This window comes from Miniopterus natalensis, chromosome 8, assembly GCF_054644295.1.
Source record: "Miniopterus natalensis isolate mMinNat1 chromosome 8, mMinNat1.hap1, whole genome shotgun sequence".
NCBI lineage: Eukaryota > Metazoa > Chordata > Mammalia > Chiroptera > Miniopteridae > Miniopterus > Miniopterus natalensis.
The window spans coordinates 16413769-16438579 of NC_142088.1; the positions used below are offsets into that span (position 1 = coordinate 16413769).

Consider the following 24811-nt stretch of genomic DNA (forward strand, 5'->3'; position numbering starts at 1 on the left):
GAAATTATTTTGAGTGACCAACATCTAAAAAGTATTAAAAAGAATTTTTTAGGATGGATTGGAAAGGAGGTGATTTTATGTAGTGAGGGGAAGTATTGATTGTGGAAAGTTTTGTTTTATTTTTGTATCTGTTATGCGTATCTACTGGGTCTTGATATAAAATGCAATTCTTATGAGTCATGCTCACTAGATGATAGTACAGGGACAATATTTAAATGCAGGCCAAGGAGTCAGTGTTGCATGAATGGGTGATTACTTTATTTGTTAAAAAGCAATTTATTTCTTATGATTTTTTTTTACTTTATAATGAAAAAATACTGTTACTTTATAATGAAAATACAATGATTTATTAACTAAAAGAAAATGTCTCAATTTCCCGACTGTGACTCTTGTTTCTCCAGCTTGTGACGGCATTGGCACGGGATCACTGATGTCAGCTCAGACTGTGGATTCCAGTAACATCGACAAATTCATAAACTGCACCAAAATCAATGGGAATTTGATCTTTCTTGTCACTGGTATTCATGGGTCAGTATTAAATTTTTGCAGGAAAATTATTTTACGAAGTGTAGACAAAGCTTAAGAGAGTCTTTAGCTTTGTCTGTCCGACTCCTTTTGACCCAGAAGTGCTCTGCCCTATTTAATGTTCTTCTCCAACAAAATCAAATGCCAGGCTTTTCCAGCAGTCATAGTAAACCAAAGTTGGGGATACATCCAGATTATGAGATTAATGACTACTTATATTTAAAAATATAAATTTATATAAAAGCTATAATGTATTTGCAGGGCATTCTTGTTAACTCCGTAGATTTGAGCTAGCTTGACATATTTTTAGGTGTGATCAGGGAAACAACATCAGTGGGTGAAGTGGAGAAATTCATTCAAAGTCCTAAATAATTAGTTTTGTGTTTTTTAAAAAATTTATCTTTATTGTTGAAAGTGTTACAGATGTCCCCGTTTTCCCCTCCACTCAGCATCCACCCCCACCCCCCAGGCCTTCTCCACACTATTTAAACAATTAGTTTAAAACAGCATAAGTTAATATTCTTTAAAAAATGTATCTCACAAGAAGCAAGTCAGGGAGTCGAAATTGTCCTGAGCTTTCAGAACTTCTCTTTGCACTCACGTGTGTTTCTCTCCTTTTTTCTAATACTGGAAAGTGAGTATTATTGTGAGAGATCTATAAAATGAATTTCATTTTAGCCATAAAAATTGTAACATTTTCTGGGCTCCTTCATTACACAACCACCTGCTGGTTTTAACTAGGAAAACAACTCAGTTTGTAGTCTTTCAATTGCAATAAAAATGTCAATATTTTTACTTTATATTTTATCTATTTGTCTATATTACTACTTAATCCCTAAACATCAGTGCTACAGGCTACAGATAAAGAATATCACTCACATATTTCAGTTCAAAATCTTACTCTAAACAGATACGACATCATTTCTAGAAGCAACATAATTTGACACATTTTGAATAAATATGTCCTAATAGAAACAGCAAGAGAAATAGAACAGTGTTTCTTCCTATTCAAATAAATTACTCTAGGTCTTATTGCATAAAGCATTTCTTTAATTTAAAATTTAGCTTTTAATATGGGTCTATGCCAGATATTCTAATCCTATGTATACACTTTCTGCCCCAGGTATATTATATTTGGCCCATGCAGTATTTTTTGAAGATCAAGATTTCTAACCTCTTTTTAAAAATATATGGACTTGGTTACTGTTAGCCCACATTTTTGCATGGCAACAATCTTTTGGAGCTAGGTAGGACTAGCCATTTTGAGATGGGATGGGACACATTCAATGAAATTTACTAACTCTGAATCCATTTACAGAGCTATCACTGCCTCCTTGGCCATTGAGTAGAAGACCTGTGTTGATATTTAGGTGCACCTATATAATTTAATGCATATGTGACACTTAGTAAAACATTTTATTCATATCTTAACTATTTTAAACCTAGGTATCACCATAAATGACAGATCATATGATATTAACAATGTCTCCTGAGAAATAAAGCATAGCCACTTGATTCACATTGCCTGATTTCACCTGGGTATAATAAATGAATTGGCCTCAAGTCCCTCAGTGTGGGGAAATCTTGAAAACAGCCTCATGAATTGCATTACACAAGTGGTTTTTATCCCAATCAGGCCAATATCCATCTCTTATATTTTAAACATTTTCATACTTCCTTTTCAATTCTGAAATAAAAATCATAGATAAGAAAGCCTACACACATACACACACACATATACACACATACATATAATTTTATAAAGTGATTTTAATTTTCCAGTTGTAATTTAAAGAAGAAATAAGAGAAAATGTTTACTTTGTAGCACAGTAGTGCCACTGCCAGAAATAGACTAGGTACTCTTATTTCCTTATTTAGATTGGGAACCTCAGGTAAAACTCAGTGTTTACAGTTATCTATAGGAATAATCCCCTTTTAATCTTGTCATGTTTGATGTTATTTATGTGCATGTGCTTGGATAAACAACACGATCACCAAATAAACATGTCCATGCTGTGTCACAATGAGAGACTCACAAGAAAATATTTATATGACAGACTGAAATAATTATAGACAGTGGAAATGTGATAATAGGTTGAGTGAAGAAACAGATTTCACTGCAATTGTGAAAACATGTTGCACTGCCTTTATATCGAGCCTCATATTGAATCACCAAAACAGTGACAGAGTAGATGTAATGTTCTTACTCATGGTTCTGAATTTAGCTAGGAAATTTCTCGCTTTTATAGTTCTGTGGATTTCAAGTGGCTGTAGAATGAAAATCCCTAGAGGTACTTTGAAGTTGGTAAGTGGGATTCTGTCAACTTATTTTATGAGGGTCCTGAATCTCTAAAATTAAGTATATAAAATTTCTGTGGTCCATTGGACTTCATGTGAACAGTCCAGAATTCATTTAATTCCAAGGATTGGACTCACCCCATTATTGTGTGCTCTCTGAGTTTTGAGTGTTTCTCAACAAAGCCAGAATATTTGGATTGTATGACCAGAGCTGTTCTATACACTGCTTTTCATCAAAACTCAAATGTTGAAAGTTCATTCTACTCCTGTAGCGCTGATATTTCTTCTGCATGCAAAAGTCTTTGCTCATAAAATAGGATAACAGGAGTTTTCTCACATGGTGAACTTAATGGTTTGGCTTCCTGTTCATCCAGAAAGTACTTATTCATTCTATGCATCTTCAGTTACAATAGAGCAACTTTGCTAGGACATTTAATTAAGACTTTAAGCTTTCCAGGGTCCTTCATGTCACTTTGAGGAAAATCTTCATTGTTTATGTGTGAATTTTAGGGAAACTCATTTACAGTGTTTCTCCAAGCCTTCCATAACTCTCTATGTTCAACTAGTTGTACAGTATATCGACTACACTTCTTAGCCTGAAAGAGCCATTTAATCAAGCAAATATTTTTTTCCCTTTGAGGATATGGGATGTTCACAGTCTAGAATAATATGTTAATGAAATCAAGTTGAGAGAGCTACCACTTGTGGTGGCTCCATATATCACAGTTACTGGAACTAATAGAGCCTCTACGAGGTTCTAAGACTGGATACGTAAATGCCAATGGATTCAGACTCAGATTCCTAGGAAACAGGCCATATGCCTATCTGTCACGGGATTGCAGAGTACCTTGATTGATGGTCCTGTTGGGCCTGCATCCAGGGGGTCACCATATCCTGGTGGTTATGCCCTGAACACGAAAGAAGTTTCCTAAAGATTGGTGAAACAACAGGTGTCCTAACGTAGACACAAACAGTATGGTGATTCCCGGAGGGAAGGTGGTGGTGGTGGGGGTAGTAAAGGGTAAAAGGGGTCAAATATATGGTGACGGAAGAAGATTTGACTTTGGGTGGTGGGCGCACAATGCAATATACAGGTGAGGTATCATAGAATTGTACACTTGAAACCTACATAATTTTATTAACCAATTTAGTTAAAAATAAAAAAGCAATAATGTAAAAAAAAGAAAACAAGTAAAGAGTGTACACATATAAGGTACAAAAAACAATGGCAGATGTCCACAGCAAAAATAAAAGTTGATTGGTTGCCACAGGTGGATACATGCTTCTAAAAAAGCCTAAGTTGATTGCTTTTAGAAGGTTTGACCTCTCTTGGAGAAGTGGCCAATAAGTAGACTCCAGTTTTTCTGAAGGGTTCATCTTAATATGAGGTCTCTACTTGATGAGGATAGCACAGAATGGCCTTTTAAAGTAATAAAACATTCAAAAAAATACTATGTATTTCTTAAACACTGAAAATATGGTTTGAATTAATGAGAAATGTTTGGTATTATTATGTTTATGTTTATGTTTGGCTTAATATATTCAAGTGTGCAATCATTTTATATGGTTAGTATATTATACCTGAAAAAATGCTCTTAAGATGAAAACCTCTAAAAAAAAAACCCTATTAAAATTTATTTTAAAAGATGTTTTATGTTTATTTTTAAGAAGACAGGGCATCTCTCTATGTATGTATATCAAAAACATTATTTACAAAAATATGTGTGTGCATTAGATGATATTTTTAAAAATCTTCAAATTTACAACACCTTTTGAGTATTATTAAATTTGTTGTAAATTGTGTTTTTAAATGTTAGTATGATTTATATAGATGGAAGCAAATAGGTCTGTGTTTTAAAAATGAATATCAATAAACCAGATAGGAACACATTTGCTCTAAATAATTCATATGAAGGGTAACTTTTATACAATGTTGTAAATATTATGAAGATTCTCTAATAGATAAATGTGAAGATACTGCAAAAAAGGTGACTTCGTGATTTTTTTTTTTATCCCTTTTAAGATATTACAGGTGCCATTTGCAATTTAGAGTGCTTTGAAGAGCCTAGAAGGCAATGAATGTCCTCACCATAACATAATTTACTTGCAGAATATATTTTCCCAATTAAGAATAAACATTGAAAGCAAAATAAAATAAAATGGTTCATAAATGAACTTGCTATATTTGAAGATTTCTTTGGTATAGTCCAACTGAATAATTTCTCTAAATCTTGAACAGCCTTTGATGAACTCATATTCTGTGTCATCAAAATACTCCTCAAAGCAACTTTTAATTCCCCTCTACATCTAGTACAGAAAAATTTGCATAGACATTGCTAACTTTCTATTGATAATTAACATTCAATTTAAATAAAATAATGTCACAGTTTATATATTTTTATTCATTTAAAAAAATTTTAAGTCTAACTGCTTGTCTCCTGGGTTTTTTTAGGGACCCTTACAATGCAATTGAAGCCATAGACCCAGAGAAACTGAATGTTTTTCGGACAGTTCGAGAGATAACAGGTAATTTTTATCAAGTGTAATTGTTGTGCTATTAACTATGTGACTATTACTGTTTTCTTGAGAATATTACATAATACTGGAATTGGAAATTCATTTTCAAAGTAACTTCTAGCCTTTACTCCTTAGCATGTGTGCACATTTTGAAAGCCCATGGAATTTAAAAAGTAAAATATCCTTGAAATTTTGATGTTCCTGTTTTTGGAAAGTCAGCTGATCATTGAACCCATGTTTTTCTTTTTAGTTTTCCACAGGAAGTACTGTTGGACATGGGTAATGTGTAGCATTCATTTAGCACATATTTTTAGAGCACCTAGTACATTTAGTACAGTCATAATAAATGATATGGGCCTATAGACATGAATTAAACATGGATTTGCTATTAAAAAATGTAAAATCAAATGAGGAGGTTTGCCCTGCCTGCATGACTCAGTGATTGAGCACCAACCTAGGATCCAGGAGATCACAATTCTATTCCTGGTCAGGGCACATGGCCGGGTTGGAGGCTCGATCCCCAGTGGGGGAAGTGCAGGGGGCAGCTGATCAATGGCTCTCTCATCATTGATGTTTCCATCTCTCTCTCTCCCTGTCTCTGAAATCAGTAAAGGTATATTTAAAAAAATGAGGAGGTTTAGGTATATATTTATGTGCCTTACAATGCAAGATAGACAACTGATGTCATAAGTGCATAGATAAGTGGTAAAGGATTTCAGAGAAACTGAAATTATATTTTTCTCTTTAGCTAGACTAAATAATTTTGCTTTTAAAAGAACAGATTAAATTAAGAATTATTTATATAGTTCAACATATACAATTATATTATTCCATATGTGTGAGAAATAAAGCTTCTTGGTGCTTATTATTATTATTATTGGCAGTATTACCAATGCCCCCCTTCCCCCTGTCCCTTTGCTCCCTCCTTTGATATTCTTTATGTATGGAGTGTTGGAGCCCTGAAACTTTTGATAAGACACTCAGTTTTGGAAAAAGAAATATGAAATAGAATTGTGCAAAAGTAGGAATATTCACTGCTTCGTTTTTCTTATCTTTTAACACATTTTCATCATATTTCAAGAATAATCAGTATTAAATACTATTACTAAGACAGTGATATAATGAATTTTTCTACTGTCTTATTTTTTTGTAGGTTTCTTGAACATACAATCATGGCCCCCAAACATGACTGACTTCAGTGTATTTTCTAACCTGGTGACCATTGGTGGAAGAGTCCTCTATAGGTAGGTTTATATGTTCAAAGATGCAGGTCTCCCAGATTTCAAGAGTAGCATCATGTGTATGTTATGTCAAAACTATCAACCTCATTAATTTACTGATTCTAGAAATATTGGGCTTTTACTTTTAATTCTAATGTAAGCTCAAGGAAAAATATCCCAGTTGTGCTTAAAATATTCAGAATACACAATTGGATTTTTTAACCACTTATCATTAAAGTAATAGTGATGTTTTACAGGTATGAAATGCATGATGTGAACTGTAAAATAAAACCTTTTTTATCATATTTTATTATAATGGAAAGATAGAGTTGGATGACTTAGAAATGGCACCTGTGTACAGGATGCAAATGCCATACCAGGAAGTTCTCGTTTTATCTCTGGTGCTTTCATTTGAACCAAGCATCATAGAGCTGATGTTTCAGGAATTGGTCCACCACCCTGCATGCAGTGCTAGTTGTAATAAACAGAAAAATCTGGACTCAGAAGGACATTGTTATAACATCATTTTTATTCATATAATAAAAATTGAGTTAGTATTTATTAAGCCTCTGCTTTTATTTTATTTCAGATTTTTATATGAAAATCTTGTTTATGAAGGGTTAAAAGCTGATTTACATAAGGGTATTTTGATTTAATTTTAATGCTTAAATCTAAAAGTTGCCTAAAATCAATATTGTCATCAAATATTATATAATAGTATTTCACAGAAAATCCATTGAATTTTGCTATTAAACCAAATATATTTGTAAGAGCGTTTAAAATGTAAAGGGGAAAACTGTTAATATAAAAGGAGTTGAGATATGATTTAGTCAAGCATTGTAGGCAACCAATTTTACTATCTGTTGAATAAAATGTTATAAATCTATCAAGGCATATTGTACTCACATTGTAATCAACAAATCAAGGTGTTTATAATGGGAGCAAAGGTATGAGAGAATGAATTGAGTACACACATACACACAAATATTTTCCTGATATATTATCAGCAAACTATATTTAAATTTAGAAATAAAATAAAAGGGAAGAGCTTAGATCTTCAAAATGTATAATCAGGTCCATTAGTCTATTGAAATGTGGGAAACACATTTATTCTCCAGAGAATGTAAAAGGAACTTAATTATAACATGTGAACTATATTGAAATTAAAAATAATTTCCTTGAAATGATAAATTGTTTTCACAGTGTAGTTATTTAATTTTTAGAAGTCCTTACCCCAGTCATCCAAGCCTTGTGAGTATTTTGTAAAATTGAAATTTAATTTCATTCTTCTCTTTAACTTTTAATATCTCCTATCTTTACTTACACATTCTTCAACTATTACAATTATACGTTTGTTTCTGAATAAATTAAAGCTAAATATCAAAGACATTCTCTGCAATATTGACTCTTGGAATGCACTCTAAATATATTAAATAGAGTATAATTAATACCTTACTTAGGGTAGATGCAAAGTCATTTCATACACGTTTATGTAATTATTTAGTCTTAACACAGGATTTCATCTTTGAGGAACTTAAGATTTGAGGGGTAGAGGAGTCATTGAGCAGATATGTCAGTGTAAATATGTAGACAGAGACAGAGATAACATTAATATTCATACTTCAAAAAATAAACATTTTTCTTTGGGGTATTACTTTTTAAACCACCATTGTATAGTATGTAGAGAATTAATATTCTGAGCACAGATGTATTGACTCAATCATTCTTTGTGCTCTGTTTACCTTATTTTGGACTAAGATGTGATAGCTATATTTTACTTTGGGAATGAATGTCCTGCCCAGAAAGTATTTATTATTGTTCCATGCTCCCTCTCTCCTCTCTTCAGTGGCCTCTCCTTGCTTATCCTCAAGCAACAAGGCATCACTTCCCTGCAGTTCCAGTCCCTGAAGGAAATCAGTGCAGGAAACATCTACATTACTGACAACAGCAACCTGTGTTACTACCACACCATCAACTGGACAACGCTCTTCAGCACCATCAACCAAAGAATAGTGATCCGGGACAATAGGAAGGCTGAGAACTGTAGTAAGTACATTACTCAGACATTCAACCATAAAAGCTTTAAGCATTGTCTCCCAATCTAAATTGGACCATGAGGTTAAAAATAACAGCGGATCAGAATGGTTGTCTTCTTTTTCTCAACCCTTAAGAATGGTTGGTATAAAAAAATCAGAATAGCTGACTTTTTATAACATATTGAATGCTTTTTATGATATATTATGTATATGCAAATCTTGCCTAATTATAAGTACCTCCCCCCCCCCCCCCCCCCCGTGAAGGTTTAGATTCAATAGATGTAAGTGGAACCTGGAAACCTAAATGTTTAATAAGCATCTGGGTGATGCCTTAGATCCATTTTGCAGAAATTCGCCCCATTGAATTTTCTGTTTGCTTTCAGTGAATTTGATAACAGAGAATAAGAGTATTTGCCATTTGGGAGTGGTAGAGAAAATGAAGATGTTTGCTTCTAAAAAGCGTGAAACGCTGTTCAAGAAGAAAGTTCATTTCATAAATGCATTTCTGTAGTTGTTTTGCTATCTCTTTTCTCACTTATTCTGCTACTTATTGATCCACTTCATCATTTCTTTGTTACACAGAAGTTCATAATGTTTTCATGGGTGCATAACTAGACCATTTCTGTCTTATACTTTGACGTTCCACTGATTAATACTTAATTCTTCCCTGTTTTTCTACTGAGTACTACTCTTTTTTATATCCTATGAGTTCCACTACTATGCATTTAAGTGTCTGACTTGCTTATGATAAATATCAAGTAAAAGACTTAGAACTTAAATGATCTGTTTACAGATACATATTCTAGTTGTGGTTATGATGAGTTAGTGTTGTTTAAAAGTCACATCTCCCCACAAAGCCACTCTACAAATTCCAGGAAGCAGAGCAGCTCTACCTAATACATAGAAATAAACACCTGGAAGCAGCCAAAATGTGGAGGCAAAGAAACATGTCACAAAGGAAAGAACAGAAGAAATCTCTAGAAGGGGAACTAAATGAAATAGATCCAAGCAAGCTAACAGACACTGAGTTCAGAATTTTGTTTATAAGGATTTTTAAGCATACTATTAGGGAAATAACTGAGAAAATAGATAACATAATAAAGTACCAATTGGAATTGAAGACTACAGGAACTGAAATGAAGAATAATTTACAGGGATTCAACAGTAAAGGACACTGAGAATCAAATCAGCAATTTGGAACATAAGGAAACAAAAAGCACCCAACCAGAAGGGCAAAAAGAAAAAAGAATCTAGAAATATGAAGATAGTATAAGGAGCCTCTGGGACAACTTTAAGAGGCCCAACATTCATATTATTGGGGTGCCAGAAAGGGAAGAAAGAGACCAAGAAATTGAAAACCTACTTGAAAAAATAATTACAGAAAACTTCCCCTACCTGGGGAAAGAAATAGACTTACAAGTCCAGGAAGCACAGAGGGTCCCAAACAAGAGGAACCCAAAGAGGCCCACAGCAACACACACCATAATTAAAATGCCAAAGGTTAAAGACAAAGAATCTTAAAAGCAGCAAGAGAAAAGCAGTTTATTACCTACAAGGGAGCACCCATACAACTGTCAGCTGATTTCTCAACAGAAACCTTGCAGGCCAGAAGGGAGTGGCAAGAAATATTCAAAGTGATGAAAAACATGGAACAACAACCAAGACTGCTCTACCCAGCAAAGCTATCATTTAGAATTGAAGGTCAGATAAAGAACTTCACAGATAAGAAAAAGCTAAAGGAGTTCATCACCACCAGACCAGCACTACAGGAAAAGTTGAAGGGTCTTCTTTAAGAAGAAGCTGATGAACAAAATAATTTGATGAACTAAATAGATCCAGAGTCATTGACAGGCAACAGATGATCATATTTCAGAGGAAAGAGGGAAGGGGGTGGAGGGTGGGAAGAGATGAACCAAAGAAGTTATATGCATGTATGCATAACCCATGGACACAGTCAATAATGGGGTGAAGGCCTGGGGAAGGGGTGGGAGCGAAGTGGAGGGCGTCAATTGGGGGGGGGGGATGGGACACCTGTAATACTCTCAACAATAAAGATAAATTTTAAAAAAGCCACATCTCCTGCCCAGCTGGTGTGGCTCAGCAGTTGAGCATTGACCTCTGATCCAGGAGATCTAAGTTCAGTTCCCTGGTCATGGCACATGCCCAGGTTGCTGGCTCCATCAGCCAATCAATGACTCTCTCATCACTGATGTTTCTATCCCTCTCTCCCTCTCCCTTCCTCTCTCTGAAATCAATATAAATATAAACTCTTAAGAGATCAACATGATTTAAGCTTACTTAGTAAACTAGTCAATGAAGTAATTTATTTATTAATACTCCACCTTCTTTTAGAAAGGGTTTCAGGCAGCTCAGGTTACCAATTTTCATAAAACGTATGTAACTATAATTTGTGAGGAACTCGCATTTTAGCTGCTTTGGATTTTGAAAACGACTTTCCAGAGAAAAGAGATTTTTTGCAACGTGAGGTTCCTCTTTTGCGTGAACTTAAGTTCTTGTGCATTCTTTTATTCCACAGACTCGAGAGGTACAAAATGCTATTGTATATTAAAATATGCATGCTCACATTGAATGAGATGCCTCCTTTCATTTAGCCTGCATGATATCCTTGGTTTTATACATTTCTGGTTCTTGACAGAAAGTTTGCTTTTCTCTTTTTTTTAATTCTTAAGCTATTTACCCTACATTTACTCAACCAGTGGTAGACATGGAAGAAATAAGAGTAATAAATAGAAAGAGCCTAGATATTCAGGAATTTAAAAACGATCTCCTAAGTTCTTAAATGATGAAAAGGTCTATGCTTGACCCCCCTAAAATGTTTTTGCCTTTTCTCTTGTAATTAAAACATTTTAAGGTTGGCTTTTAAAGTAACAGTGATGTATGAAAATATCTGCACAATATGAATTTAGTATACTGGTTCAGGAGACAAGTATTTGGTGATGTAGAATACATGTTTTTTGCACAAAGATTATCAAAGGAATATACATTTCTATGTTTACCTATGATTTTGATGTTCCTGAAATGTGATAGCAGAAAAGCCTACCTCATTTAACATGAAATTAGGAAAAAGGAATTGCAAAACTATAGTTAATTACTAATGACTGAACACTCTGCATTTGCCACACTTTTCAGTAAACCATAGCTCATGAATTATAAAGTGTGAATTATAAAGTGTATAATTTAGAATATGGTAAAATCACTATTCCTCTAAGTAATCAGAAGGTAGAAAACCTTAATTGTACTTTTAAGATTTTCCTTTTTTATTACCAAAGTTATACATTAATACAATGTTCTTTGTAAAAAAACAAAAAAAACAAGTAAGATTTCTTTGAAACAGCACAATGTCTAATTACTAACAAAGCTGCAAAATGGTCGCTGTGTTCTTGTTAAAAGGGTAATAAGCAGTTACAACTTCAGAAACGGCATCTTTTCTATTTGTCATCTGGGATTTCTGGAGGGATGAAGGGCCGCCCAATAATGCTAGCCAGGGTTCCTGCAGGCTTCAGTGTGTACTACAAATGGCAACACTCTAATGACTGGCCTCTAGATCAGTGTTGGAGAAATTTTAAAGCAAAAACTTTTAAATCTGGGCTCAAATTTTCAGTGCTTGTTGTTTAGCTAATATTGTGGCTTATTTTGTGTCACTCTTCCCCTTATTTAGTTTTATAATAAATCATTTTATTATTTTTTATTATAAAAGCAATATTTGTTCATTACCAAAAATGTCATAAAATATAGATAAACTAAAAGAACATTAAAAATAACCAAGCTTCACATTAAGTTGACTATTTGTAGATTCCAAAATCCAACATTATACTATCCTGCCTCCCTTCAAAAACAGTAATTTATCCATTTCCAATAATAATAATAATAATAATGTGAGTTGGTGAAATAAATAGATTAACAAGTTGATGGGCTGTCATAAACTGGGCAGTAACAAAGAGGTACTACTGATCAGGCTTTGTCAACAGCCTGAAGGCAGAAACTGAAATGTATTTGAGGGTCTTACACAAGTTGATAAAGAATTTGAGGCATTGATTATGTTTTCTATAATCACCTGAAGGTGATTAATAGAAAGAATCAGAGATTCAGGACACTGAGCAACATGATTTTGAATATACTCTACTTGTCTTTACAAGTTGCTTTTATAATATAAATTATGGTTTTTTTCCCCCCTCTTAAAGATTTCCTCTGATGATCATGTTTATTCCACATGAGAATTGGAAATAAATTCATATATGTTTTAGACTATGAAAAACTTTATAAATAACCTTAACATGGCTGAATATTTTTAAAAATGGGTATTATAACTTTATATCTATTAATAGCATTGGTCTTTACTCCTTTTTAACTCTTCATCTATTATAGGGAATTTGATCTTACACATTTACATTCTGTCAGCTTGGTTGAACTATCTTCTTACATCTTCATTAATCAGTGGGAAGTCATTTATACATCTAAGGAATCAGTGATATGAGACCCTTGTTAAGATTTCATTTCTACTGACATTTCTTTTGCACAGTGAGAGAACCCTCTTTCTGTGCATTATGAATGAATCAGAAGGAAAGAATACTTGCAATTAGTTTAAAATCAGTATACATAATAAACTGTCAGAATTTCTCAGGTAGAACATCAAATCATTCAACTTTTGCAGAGTCTCCACATAAGAAGAGAAAAATAGTAATATGTTATTTCAATTTACTAGATCTTTAAAAATAGAGAGAAGCACAGTTTAGCAAAGTCTGCTAAATTGATGAGTTACCTAAAAAATTAATAATATATTTGAGAAGAGGGACAGTCATATATATACAGGAAAACACTATTTGATCTCTGTTCACTCAGATTATCTTTAAAAGTTACCTTTATCTGTTATTTATAATAACTATTATAAATTAAATAAATTAAAATAGAGTAGAAGGAACTGTAATTTTCAATAGTTTGTGTGTGCTTAGAAGCTGTGGGAATTTAGGAGAAATCCTGTATAAAACTTTTGTCTATAAAGAGAAACACCAAGTAATCTCACTTTGGATTTTCAAAAATAAATATTGGATGTCTACTTCTGGTCAGGATGGAATAAAAGGAATCATATTTACCCTCCCTTATGAAACAGCCAAAACATGGACAAAATATATGAAATGATAGTTTGCAAGGGAGTGGATATCAGTTAATGTAGCAGAGAGAGGAAACAAATGAGGTGTGCCTTGTGATTGCCCTGGCTAACTACCTTGAGAGAATTTTTGAGCCATGGCATAGTCAGGAGGGACCCAGGTAGAATCCCAAAGACTCCTTGAGTTGAAGGGGCAGAGCTGATAGTCCAGGGAGACTCAAGTCTGCAGACAGTGCCAGAGAGAAGAGAGCAGGACAGGCAGAAAACCACACTACAAGAAACAGTAAAGGAAGGCTGTTAGGAGGAAACAATTCCAGATGAAAATATGATTCTATACACAGCTAAAGAGCACTCCATGGACAAATATACAAAAATGCCTTATTATTTAATTCTTGTCATAAGGCAATCTAATGTTTAAACTAAAATTATGAGTGTGGGGTGAACAGCATATAGAAAAGTAAAATGCCTGACAGTAGCTCAAAGGTTAGGAATGGAGAAGGGGAAGGATCTTATTTTTAGGCTCTTAGAGTTTGCATGAAGTGGTCAAGTATAACTTGAAAATAGACTGTAGTGACTTAAAGATATATACTAGATTCCTGCTTCTGGGAAGATGAAATAGATAAACTTTTCTCTAGCCCTCTTTGCTGAGTACAACTAAAACCCCTGAACATTCATATGAAAGAAACTTTAAAAATTTGGAATGTGGGTAGAAGAAGGAAGACAGGTTTGGCACCTTGGAATCCAAGAAACACGCAGATGTGAGTTCCCTAGGTTTTATTTTTGTGTCATATAGCCCACATTGGAGGTGTAGAAATTGGCAACTCAGAGTCATGAACAGACCAAAAAGGCCCCGAGAAAAGCCCGTTGTCTCTTCCACAGGGTCTGGAAAGATGCAGACATACAAAACAAAAGCCTTTCAGACAATAATTGTTCTACCCCAGCCAAACGCCACAGAAAAATACTGTGGCCCCAACTTCACCCATGCAAGCAAAAGAGTGAGGAGTGGGGCTTCCCACCTTCGTGGGGCTGTAAGGAGACTCCCCAACTCCCCACCCGGTGGTGTCAGAGAGGGCGGGGTAGGGAGCCAGTACTTGCATCCCCACCGGGCAGTAGAGCCCAGGCAGGGCTGGGCTTAAACCCGACTCTCACACTTGTGGCCTTGGGCAGCTTAGCCTCTCTGAGCCTCTGCCCATCTGTAAGATGAATGGACATTCCTACTTTCCAAAATAGATTTGAAGATTTGGACCCATATATGAGCAAAGAGTACCCTGTGCCCCTGAAAAAATAAAAAGTATGAACCATTATCTCTCTCAAGAACACAGAATCAAAAATCCTTATCAAAGTCGTGGCAAGTAGCATTCAGCAATATGTAAAATTAATATAAAGCATAACCAAATGGGGTTTATTCCAGGGATACAAGGCTAACTAAGTATTTTTAAATCATGTTCAGTGTCTCTGAGAACCCTAATATAAAACTAATTCAAAATGGATTATACACCTAAATGTAACACCAAAACTCATAAAACTTCTAAAAGAAAACATCAGAGTGCAGGCTTCCCACTTTTGTTACTTTGGGTTAGACAAAGATTTCTTAGATACAATACCCAAAGCACAATTCATAAAAGAGCAAATTGATAAGGAGGAATTACAAAAATTAAAAGTTCTTTTTAAAAGACAGTATTAAAAGCAGGAAAAGTCAAGGCTAAGACTCAGAGAAAATATTTAAAGAATTTATAACGAACTCTCATAGTAAGAAAACAGTCAATCCAATATAAAATGGACATAAAATTTAGTGACACTTCACCAAACAAGATATATAGATATCAGATAAGTACATTGAAAGATTTTCAACACCTTTAACCATTTGCGAAATGCAAATCGAAACACTAAGACGACAGCAGACACCTGTAAACGTTTATTTCCATTCCTTTCTCTTCTTCTTACCTTCCATATATTCTCTTTTTCTTTCATTTCCTCTTTTAATATACTTTTTGTTTTATACCAGGCATCATTTGTTCCCTACCTTCATGAAGGTGTCCTATGGAATTGAAGCTAGAAGTTTGGTATAATTGTGGGTGAAAAGGTTGTTGGCTTGAGAAAGGTGTGGTTCGTTTCTTACCTTAATTGGAAGGTTAATTTCTATCACAGGTTCTCCCTAGAGTTTTGATATAGACAATTGACATTTGTATAGTTTTATTTAAAAAGCAATGTTGTTATACAAATACAGTGACTGAGCCCTGCCATATGGAAGACGTTGGGGATAGTGTGAGTCACGGTGACTAGATGGGCCACCAAAGTGCTCTGCCGTAGATCTCTTTCAAACAAACGCCTGCAGAAATAACTTTACTTAGGAAGATTTATATTAAAAGTGTAAGCTGTGACACAAGCTTCTGTTCATTTTCTCTGTTTTTGGTGTGTTTTTCAGCCGCTGAAGGAATGGTGTGCAACCATTTGTGTTCTAGCGACGGCTGTTGGGGACCTGGGCCAGACCAGTGCCTGTCCTGCCGTCGCTTCAGCAGGGGCAGGACCTGCATCGACGCCTGTAACCTCTATGATGGGTAAGCATCTTACATGTCACCCTCACCTCATGACCTTTGAGGGACTGGTTGGTTCAGATTTTAAAATGATAAGAGAATTGTAAAATTTCAGTATGGCTGTACTGGCCAAGGTTTTTAAGGCCAGCTTTTGCTGTATAAAGGAGACAACTTACAGAAGACTTATTTAAAGAGGAAATAATATTCTTGGAAATAACAAATCCAAATATATATTGACTATTATTCACATTTTAAAAACATGTAACGAAATAGGTAATTCTTAATAAATTATTGAAATTTATCTTAGGCAAAATTGAAAAATATATATCTATTCTCTTTATAAAAAGGATTATTATAAGCAATCTTTCCTCTTATATGTCCCAATAACCTATTTTTTCACACTTTCTATTAAATTTATCTATAATTCTACATAATGCTTTTTTTTTTTCATTTAGGTAGCATGTCTATTTGATTTTGTATTTGGAATGACACACATTTCTATGTCTCTGACAACCGCTTAGTCCTGTAGAAAAATTACCTTAATAGTTTCTAGTTGAATAGGTTTTTCTAAGTATTCTGCCATTTTCTAAAGATAACCTAAGAAATATTTTAAATCAAGTGTTTTAAATTTCTCCTACTACTATAATAAAACCTAGTATATACCTTGCTGCATGACATCTCATATGCTCATAAAATCACTTTATCATAACATGCCGTTTCACGCATCACAGTTGTCCTTCATTAGTGTGAGAACACATTTTTTAGTACTGTCCCTGAGTCAAATTTTTTTATATTGCTCACAGAGAGTACTTTCAACAGTTTTGCAAAAGTGCAGTTTTTAATTTCTCCATTTCATTTCTTCTTCTGCCTCATGGATTATCCCATTTTAACCACTGTTTTCATGATCCCAGATAACATTGTACTTTTGTATTTTATAACAGAAAGGTTAGAGTGTCTGAATCATGGTGATATTGATGTGTCTCTTCTTTGAAAGATGCCAAAATCAATTCTGTCCATGAAATTTAGAGGAAAAATATTAAAATTAAAAAATAAAGTATGAAATTTTAAAATAAGAATTTAATAGTTTTTCAGGAAATTTCAGCTTGTAATTTCGTGAGGTACAATCGGCTCATAAATTTGATAATGAATAGCAGATTATTTCTCTCACTGAAATGTATTCATGCTTGTTTATTACTGTGTAAGTATGATAATTTCTGTACTGAAATAGCTCGGATCAAAATATGCTTGTTTCTGTGTGGAAACTGATGCCACTAAAACGAAGCTAATAGACTTGAATTCCATTGAGTGAATGTTACATTGAAAGTTTACGTGCGGTTCTGTAGAGGTAATGAAGTCTAGGAATCATGTTACCTTACAGCAGCCTCTCATGATCAGTGAGAACTGGCGCAACTGGAACTGGCCAAGGCTGTCCCGCTGCAGAGGAACGAAGCCAGCGCTTTAACCCAGGGCATCGTGTTCATTCTCTTTCCCTTCCCGATGCCATTGCTTTTCTATAATATTCCAACTTTAAACTTATCAAAAATATGAAATTCATAAATACGTGGATGTAAACACCATCCTCTCTCTCCCAGTTGTGCAAAACACCGAAGGAAAAATAAGTTTTCTAAATAAACAACGATTACAAGACTGTTTCTGAAACTTAACATTCTCCATGTTATTCAGTCAAATGTATTAAAATAACATAAAGCTTTTCATGCATTTTGCAATAGTAATTGGGCCCTAGAATATCATACTCACAGGGTTAATTTGAAAGATAATAAATAAATGTATCTTGTGAGATTCCGATGTAATTCTCGCCTGCCCGAGCACTGACAGATTTCCCCACCTCCAGTCTTGCGGTACTGGATAATTTCCTCCAACATTGCCTGGTAGTTAGGGCAGCCTTTGAGGAAAAATAAACCCAAAGCTAACTCCATTGCTTCCTAGTTGAAATGTCCAATCTCGCACAAATAACCTAATCATTGTAAACTCAGCTTTCTTATATGGAAATGGGAATAGTACTGGTGCCAACTTTATAAAATAGTTGTGATTATTAAATAAGAAAATAAGTAATAAATTCTTATTAGACTTCTTACCATTAAAACTGTTATTTTCTTTCCTTGTCTATTAATATGAGCTGATTGAATGGTTAGGTAGAAACTGCCCAAAATAAATACAAATACAATATGACATTTACCAAAATCTTATATACATATAAAAGAGGTTGATTATCATAAGAGAAGAAATCCTAAATAGAGGACTTTCTAAAGGGTTAGAAGAAAATCAGTCAATTTCTGGCTATTGACACTCAAATCCAAATCCTTTGAGTCACTCTAGTTTGGCAGCTCTTAACTACGATGCACAAGCAATCGGAATGAAAGGGAAGGCTAATTGCAGTGGAATCTTGAATTTTTTTAATCTGGCACTGTGATTAAACACTTCTGAAACTTTAAGAACAACACAGAAACATCAAAAAGAGTGCCAGTCCAGGCTCTTTGTAGGCATTTTTACATTTAATAATCACAACCTCGCATTGAAACATTAGTTTTCCCTTTTACAGAGGATACTTAAAACACGGAAGCTTTGAGAAGCTGAGGCATTTAAAGCCTGCACATATTAGCCTGGGTGCTGGCATTTAAATTCCAGAAGGAAGTGACTTCAAAGCGTTTGCTGTTGATCGTAGGATTGGCTAAGGTAGCAGACATAGCAGAAAAACAAGTAACAAAAAAACTCTGTACGCAAAGCTCATGCTCAGTAGACCGATTTGTTAGGTCAGACTCAGGTGAAAGGGGATGTCTGGCAAAGCCGTGGTGGAGTCACTAGGAGACCAGGAAAAGCGACGGTGGAGACAGTAACAATGAAGAGCAGAGTGACGGAAACTGCAAGGAGGAGCAGTTTGGAGAGCAGAAAGGAGAGGCAGAAGCCCTACAAATGGAAGTGTAGCCTACAGGGGGAAAGGCAGCTAGCTTGTCTCTAGGATTTTTAAAATCACATGTTCTGATTTTAAACTTTACATCATCAGCTCTGTGTATGAGAAAGGAGATACTAGAGAAGAGATACATAGGCATGACCTATGTTTTGGTATCTTAACAGTGAGGACCTTCATTTAGCACCATAACCCTTTATCACCCCACAAACCTGTTTGCAGAAGTGATTTGCTGATGACGCAGGCTTTGCTGTAACTGTCATGTAATTTCATTAGATAGATAATGCTTTTGATTCGCTTTACAGTTAGCTACCCCTCTCCCATACGAGGTCATTTTTCCCTTTATATTCTGAAGGTTTTCTAGTGAGTACTTTATATCACTCATGCTGATGACACATGCAAAAGAAATTGGATATAGCTGAAATTTTAAACATACGAAAATCCATAAAACATTTCATCCATAGCAAACTAACACCTCACCTTAAAAAGGTAAAATCCATGTGACTAAATGTTTGCATTCATACATAACTAAACCATCAACTGATGCTATTCATTTTGAAAAACCAAATTTAATTATTTTGCCTTGGAGTAGATGTCGCCTTAATCTATCTACCAGAAAGTAGAGCCCATCCTTTGCACTTCTGTCATTTATTAAGGCTTTAAAGTAACCAAATGAGATAGTTCACTATGGAAAAAAAAGCAAATATTTCACTCAAGGGAACGATAAATTTGAATTTATCACCTAATTAATCTATAATTGCCATATTTGCAATGCTATTAGTTGGGAATGGTAGCTCATAATACGAAGGCACAAAATAATACAGTAGCTATAAATATTTAGTCAGGTTTTGTTAATGACTCATAGCTGACATCCTAAATTATCTTTACCCAGTACCTCATTCACTCACACGGTAGTGGGAATAGAGTAGTTTAAACATATTGTACATGACTGGTTACACAATTATTAAAATGAAAATTTTAGAGTAGATATAGATTACAAAACTTATGTTGATACCATTTAATATTCAAACATGTAGCCACAACATGTAATGGTGTGAGAAGGGATGACCATCATCTCAGATTTTAATTAGAAAGTTTTACAATGTTACCATTAAACTTTTATTTTATTTTATACCGTATAGAATTACTTCAAAAAGAATTTAAACTGAAAAAGATGTGATAGTAGAGCAATAATCTAAGAAAATAAAATCTACCATAAAAAGATATTTTCTCTAATTCTCTAAGGCAGATATTTTAAAAGAAGAAAAGAAATCAAAGCCTTTTTTGAAGCTTCAGCAAAAATAAATGAAAGAGTCTTGGGATTTGAAGGACAAGGATGGGACACATTCATGTAACTCAGCAGCAAGAAAAATACAGTAGTTCTTTCAGGGTTTTTGAAAACAAAGCTTCCACCAAGAGTAAAATTTTATAGGGAGATCGGCAGAGACAGCCTTACTTAAAAAGTTAAAACTGGTTCTGCTGTGTCATCAGAAGAGTTATACTTTTTATTTATTTTTTTTATTTTCCTGAGATGGCTATGGTATCACTCATAAGTGAGAGGTTTCCTGAATGAGTCTCTCGTTGAACCCAGCAGAGGGCAAGGAGAGCCATCTGGCTGCAGTTTATCTTTTCTCCTAATGAAGAACTTATTCCTTAATGTACAGGGAAATGGTTCTGATGCTCCTGGCACAGAGAGAAACAAACTCTAGAATTTACTCTGCCAATAGGACTTTTAGCAGATGTTACTTCATTTGTTAAGTTGACAGCTTGTTTGCTTACACCACCTCACGCAGCTGATGTTTTCACAGTGAATTTCGGGAGTTTGCGAACGGCTCCATCTGTGTGGAGTGTGACCCCCAGTGTGAGAAGATGGAAGATGGCATCCTCACGTGCCATGGACCGGTAAGCCTGAAGACATCTGTGCTTGTGTTGGCTTGTTTAGTTTCATGTATGAATGTTTGTGTCATTGCTGCATTGTTTATCCATCCATTCAAGAGATATTTATAGCATGCACTGGGAAATCGTGTTTGATATTCCACTCTCAGGAGACTTCAGTTTAGTAGTGGAGAAAAAATATTTTAAAAATTCAATTTCTTAAATATTTATGTCCCAGGTCATGTATTCAAACGGAAAATATGGAGTTGAGCCTGAAGATTACACAGTGTTGAACAGAAAAGAAAGATGCACAAGTAATTAAGTTGAAGCAAAATAATTGATAAACTATAAATATGTACAAATTATTATAGGAACCCAGTTGAGGGAGAAGCTAAATCTGTCTTTGGGATGGAAAATGGGACATCAGGGAGGCCATAGGGAAGTGAAGTTTGAGCTATGCTTTGAAGAAGAATCTGGAATGCAGAAGCATGCAAAGACATGCAAATGTGAAAGTTGTTTTGAGGTAAACTGCAATGCCTTCTGCGTTTTGTTGTTTAGCTGTTATGGCATTGTGAAGGACAGCGGAAAGAAGGGGGAAGGCAAATACCAACTAAAGTCTCAAGCAGTGTCATAAATACTATGACAAAGAGGAAAACTGCTCTACGAGAACCTAAGGGGAGGGTGTGGGATCAAGAAAGTCTTCATGGATGAGCTGACATTTATATAGTTGGAAGTTAGCCTTCCGGAGAGAATGATAATTACTTTTCAGACCTCCCTTCGGGTCCCATCATTCAGGCCTTTTCTTAATAATGAGGTTAGTATGGGTTTGTCATTCCAAAGTGTCACACTCATCCTTGTTTAGACAAATGCTCACCTTATTGGTGCATTGAGTCATCTCTCAGTAGATGACTTGGGGGCCAACATTTGGGTATAGCCAAGAGCTCAACATTTCTCAAGAATAATTTATTTTAAAATTAAATGATATTAATTTTTCTACCAGGGTGCTTATTCTAAGCACTTAAATAGCTTAGAAAAAAATATATATCATTGAGCCCTCCAAGCTTCCATTAGGCTCCCGTGAGCCATATTGGAACTTCATCTAAAGAAGGGTGTGGAAACTGGGACAGTTCAGAGCACTGCCACAGGATGGGTAAGCTGGGAAAGTCAGACCTGTGAGAAGAAGAAGTGGCGTGATTTGGCCTGAAGAACCAAAGTCTAAAAGACAATTTAATATGTAACAATCTCCAAGTAAGTATGTAAAGGGCAGTTACAGCCATTGTCTTTCACCATGAAGGATAGTAACAGAAAATACAATCTATCAACAGCATGAGAAACATAAAGTCTGTAAAGGGTGTCATGAAACAACACGAGGAAGTAAAGTTTCATAATGGGTTATTAAAGAGAGAGCGATATAAGACTTCTTCAAAATATAACATATTTAGGTACCTTCTTGACCGTAAGTCAATGTTTTCTAATAATAATAATTGACATTTTATATATTACATATATATATGTTTACCAAACACTGTTAAATCTGATGCATACTATCACTCTCTTCATTTAAAATATAAAGAAATTGAACCTATAATGATTAGAAAGTTACACCAAAAAGTCAACAAGCCAGTAAGATGTGGAACTGACACTCACTTATAGAAGTTCTGACTCTAAATTTCACTCTCTTTTCATCACTTTTTTTTTTCAGGCCACAATGTCTGTAACATAATGAGGGTAAAGTGCTTTCTGGATACAGACACTTACATGTAAAAGGGGATGGTATTCAGCTTAAACGTGACAGAAACCAAGATACTCTTGAATATTTGACATACGCTTGATAGATTTGAAACAGAGCAAGGCTTTGCTTTCATAGCCTTGTCTGCCTGCACTCGGTCTTCTTTACTTTATTTCTTTACAATTTTATCTTTTCTGCCCCTCTGTCACCACTCCTGTACCATTGAGAAGGATGAGGGAGGGAATGTGGGAAGAAAGAAAAGTAGGGAAATCAGACAAAGGTGTAAGAGATCAAAATATACGCCAGAGAGAGAGCAGAAGAAAAGAGATGGGGGAAGGAACTCCGTTTAAAAATATATTTTCATAAAAGCTAAAGTAGTTGTTAAAGTCAGATTGATAAAAGTAGTGCTGCCATAACAAACAGCCCTCACACTGCAGTCGCTTATAGAAAAACGTTTAAATCTGTTTTGTGTAGAATGTACTGTAAGTCTGGACAAGGTTCTCAGGCAGCCCTCGTCCATGTGATGGTCTCGCATTACAGGGTGCTTTGATTTATGGCACCTCCACATCTCCATGGGGCCCCTGCATCATGGCAACAGGGAAAGAGAAGGCTGGGGAGTTTAGCATTGGCAGTCCCATAAATCCCGTCTATTTAATTTCATTGTCCAAACAAGGATACCTCACCTCTGGTGAGAAGAGAATTTCAAGAGTCCATGTAGCTGGAAGTGGAAGAGAATTGGATACTGCTGAACAATAGCTTTGTCCCTAAGAGTTGCTACTGGGAAAATCATCAATTGTCATTGAGAAAAAAATGCAGTGTTTCCATCAGGATGTAGTTTATATTATAGTTGTCTGTCTAAATTATTTAGTCCAAGGGTAACTTAAAATCAGAGATAATGAAGAATATTGCCTTCACTTCTGTTTTCTATTATTGCATTTATTAGTTCATTCACTGAACCTAGGTTCTTTTATTTCAATTTATCTTTATTGTTGAAAGTATTACAGACATTCCCCTCTTTCCCCATTGACACCTTTCACCCCGCACCCACTCCCTGCCCCAGGCCTTCACCACACTATTGTCTGTGTCCATGGGTTATGCATATATTCATATAATTTTTTTGGTTAATCTCTCCCCACCTACCTGCCCACCCCCACCTTCCCTCTGAGATTCATCATTCTGTTCCATGCTTCTATGTCACTGAATCTATTTTGGTTCCTTAAAGCTTTGGGAATATAATGATAAAAGAATAAGCATTAGACACACATATATTTCTTTAAATCTCTTTATTATTGAAATGAGATAGAGATTTCTTAAAAGAAATCTTCATTTCTTTTAAGATTTGCCAGGACATTTTTTAGTTATTTCAGCTTAAGGTTTTGTATCATGATAATATAATGAAATAGTTAAGAGTTGCTTAAACAAACAAAAAAACCCACACCAATTTATCTTATTACAGTGTACTTAAAGTTTAAATGTGAATTGAATTTTAGTTTCATAATTTTTATATCTTCTGATTTTACCTGGCAATTATTTTCATTACAATAATTTTATAGAAAAATAATTTCTAATTTCTAATTGCCACTATAGCTGCCTAATTTACCATTAGTAAGTTTTATCCTTGTGTTCTGCAAGAAGACATCAGCATGTCTCGTGTCTTGTACAATAAGTCATGCCACTGAGCATACTTGCACAGTAAATGATTTTGTATAATGGAAGGCATTACGTGCCTAAGTACCCATGAGCAGGTGTTAAAATTGGAAGCATGTGAAGTATTCTTTTCTGGTAGGAAATAAGAAGTTGCCAATAGCAAACTCTTCAGTTTGAATAGGGATTAGGTATCACAGGATAATTTATTTTTTCAATGCTCTAAATCTCACATCAAAATAGAGATAGAGACAGGTGTTTGATTGAACCTTAGCGGTCTCAGGAATTCAGAAAACATCTTCCGGTTTACTACTATTCTTCTATATCTTTAAATTTTAAAATATTATATTTCTTGATTTCCAGATGCCTTATGTTAACCAGT

At 34.7% G+C, this 24811-nt stretch overlaps 1 protein-coding gene across 1 annotated transcript in view; it reads left to right on the top strand.

The window, feature by feature from the left end:
* The window catches only part of ERBB4 (erb-b2 receptor tyrosine kinase 4), a 796211-nt gene that overhangs the window by 565747 nt on the left and 205653 nt on the right, over window positions 1–24811 (top strand). Inside the window, exons 9-14 of the mRNA XM_016196749.2 lie at window positions 402–528; window positions 5276–5349; window positions 6494–6584; window positions 8407–8606; window positions 16147–16279; window positions 20990–21083. Of these exons, the coding sequence (XP_016052235.2) occupies window positions 402–528; window positions 5276–5349; window positions 6494–6584; window positions 8407–8606; window positions 16147–16279; window positions 20990–21083 (719 nt within the window). The remainder of the gene's footprint in view (window positions 1–401; window positions 529–5275; window positions 5350–6493; window positions 6585–8406; window positions 8607–16146; window positions 16280–20989; window positions 21084–24811) is intronic.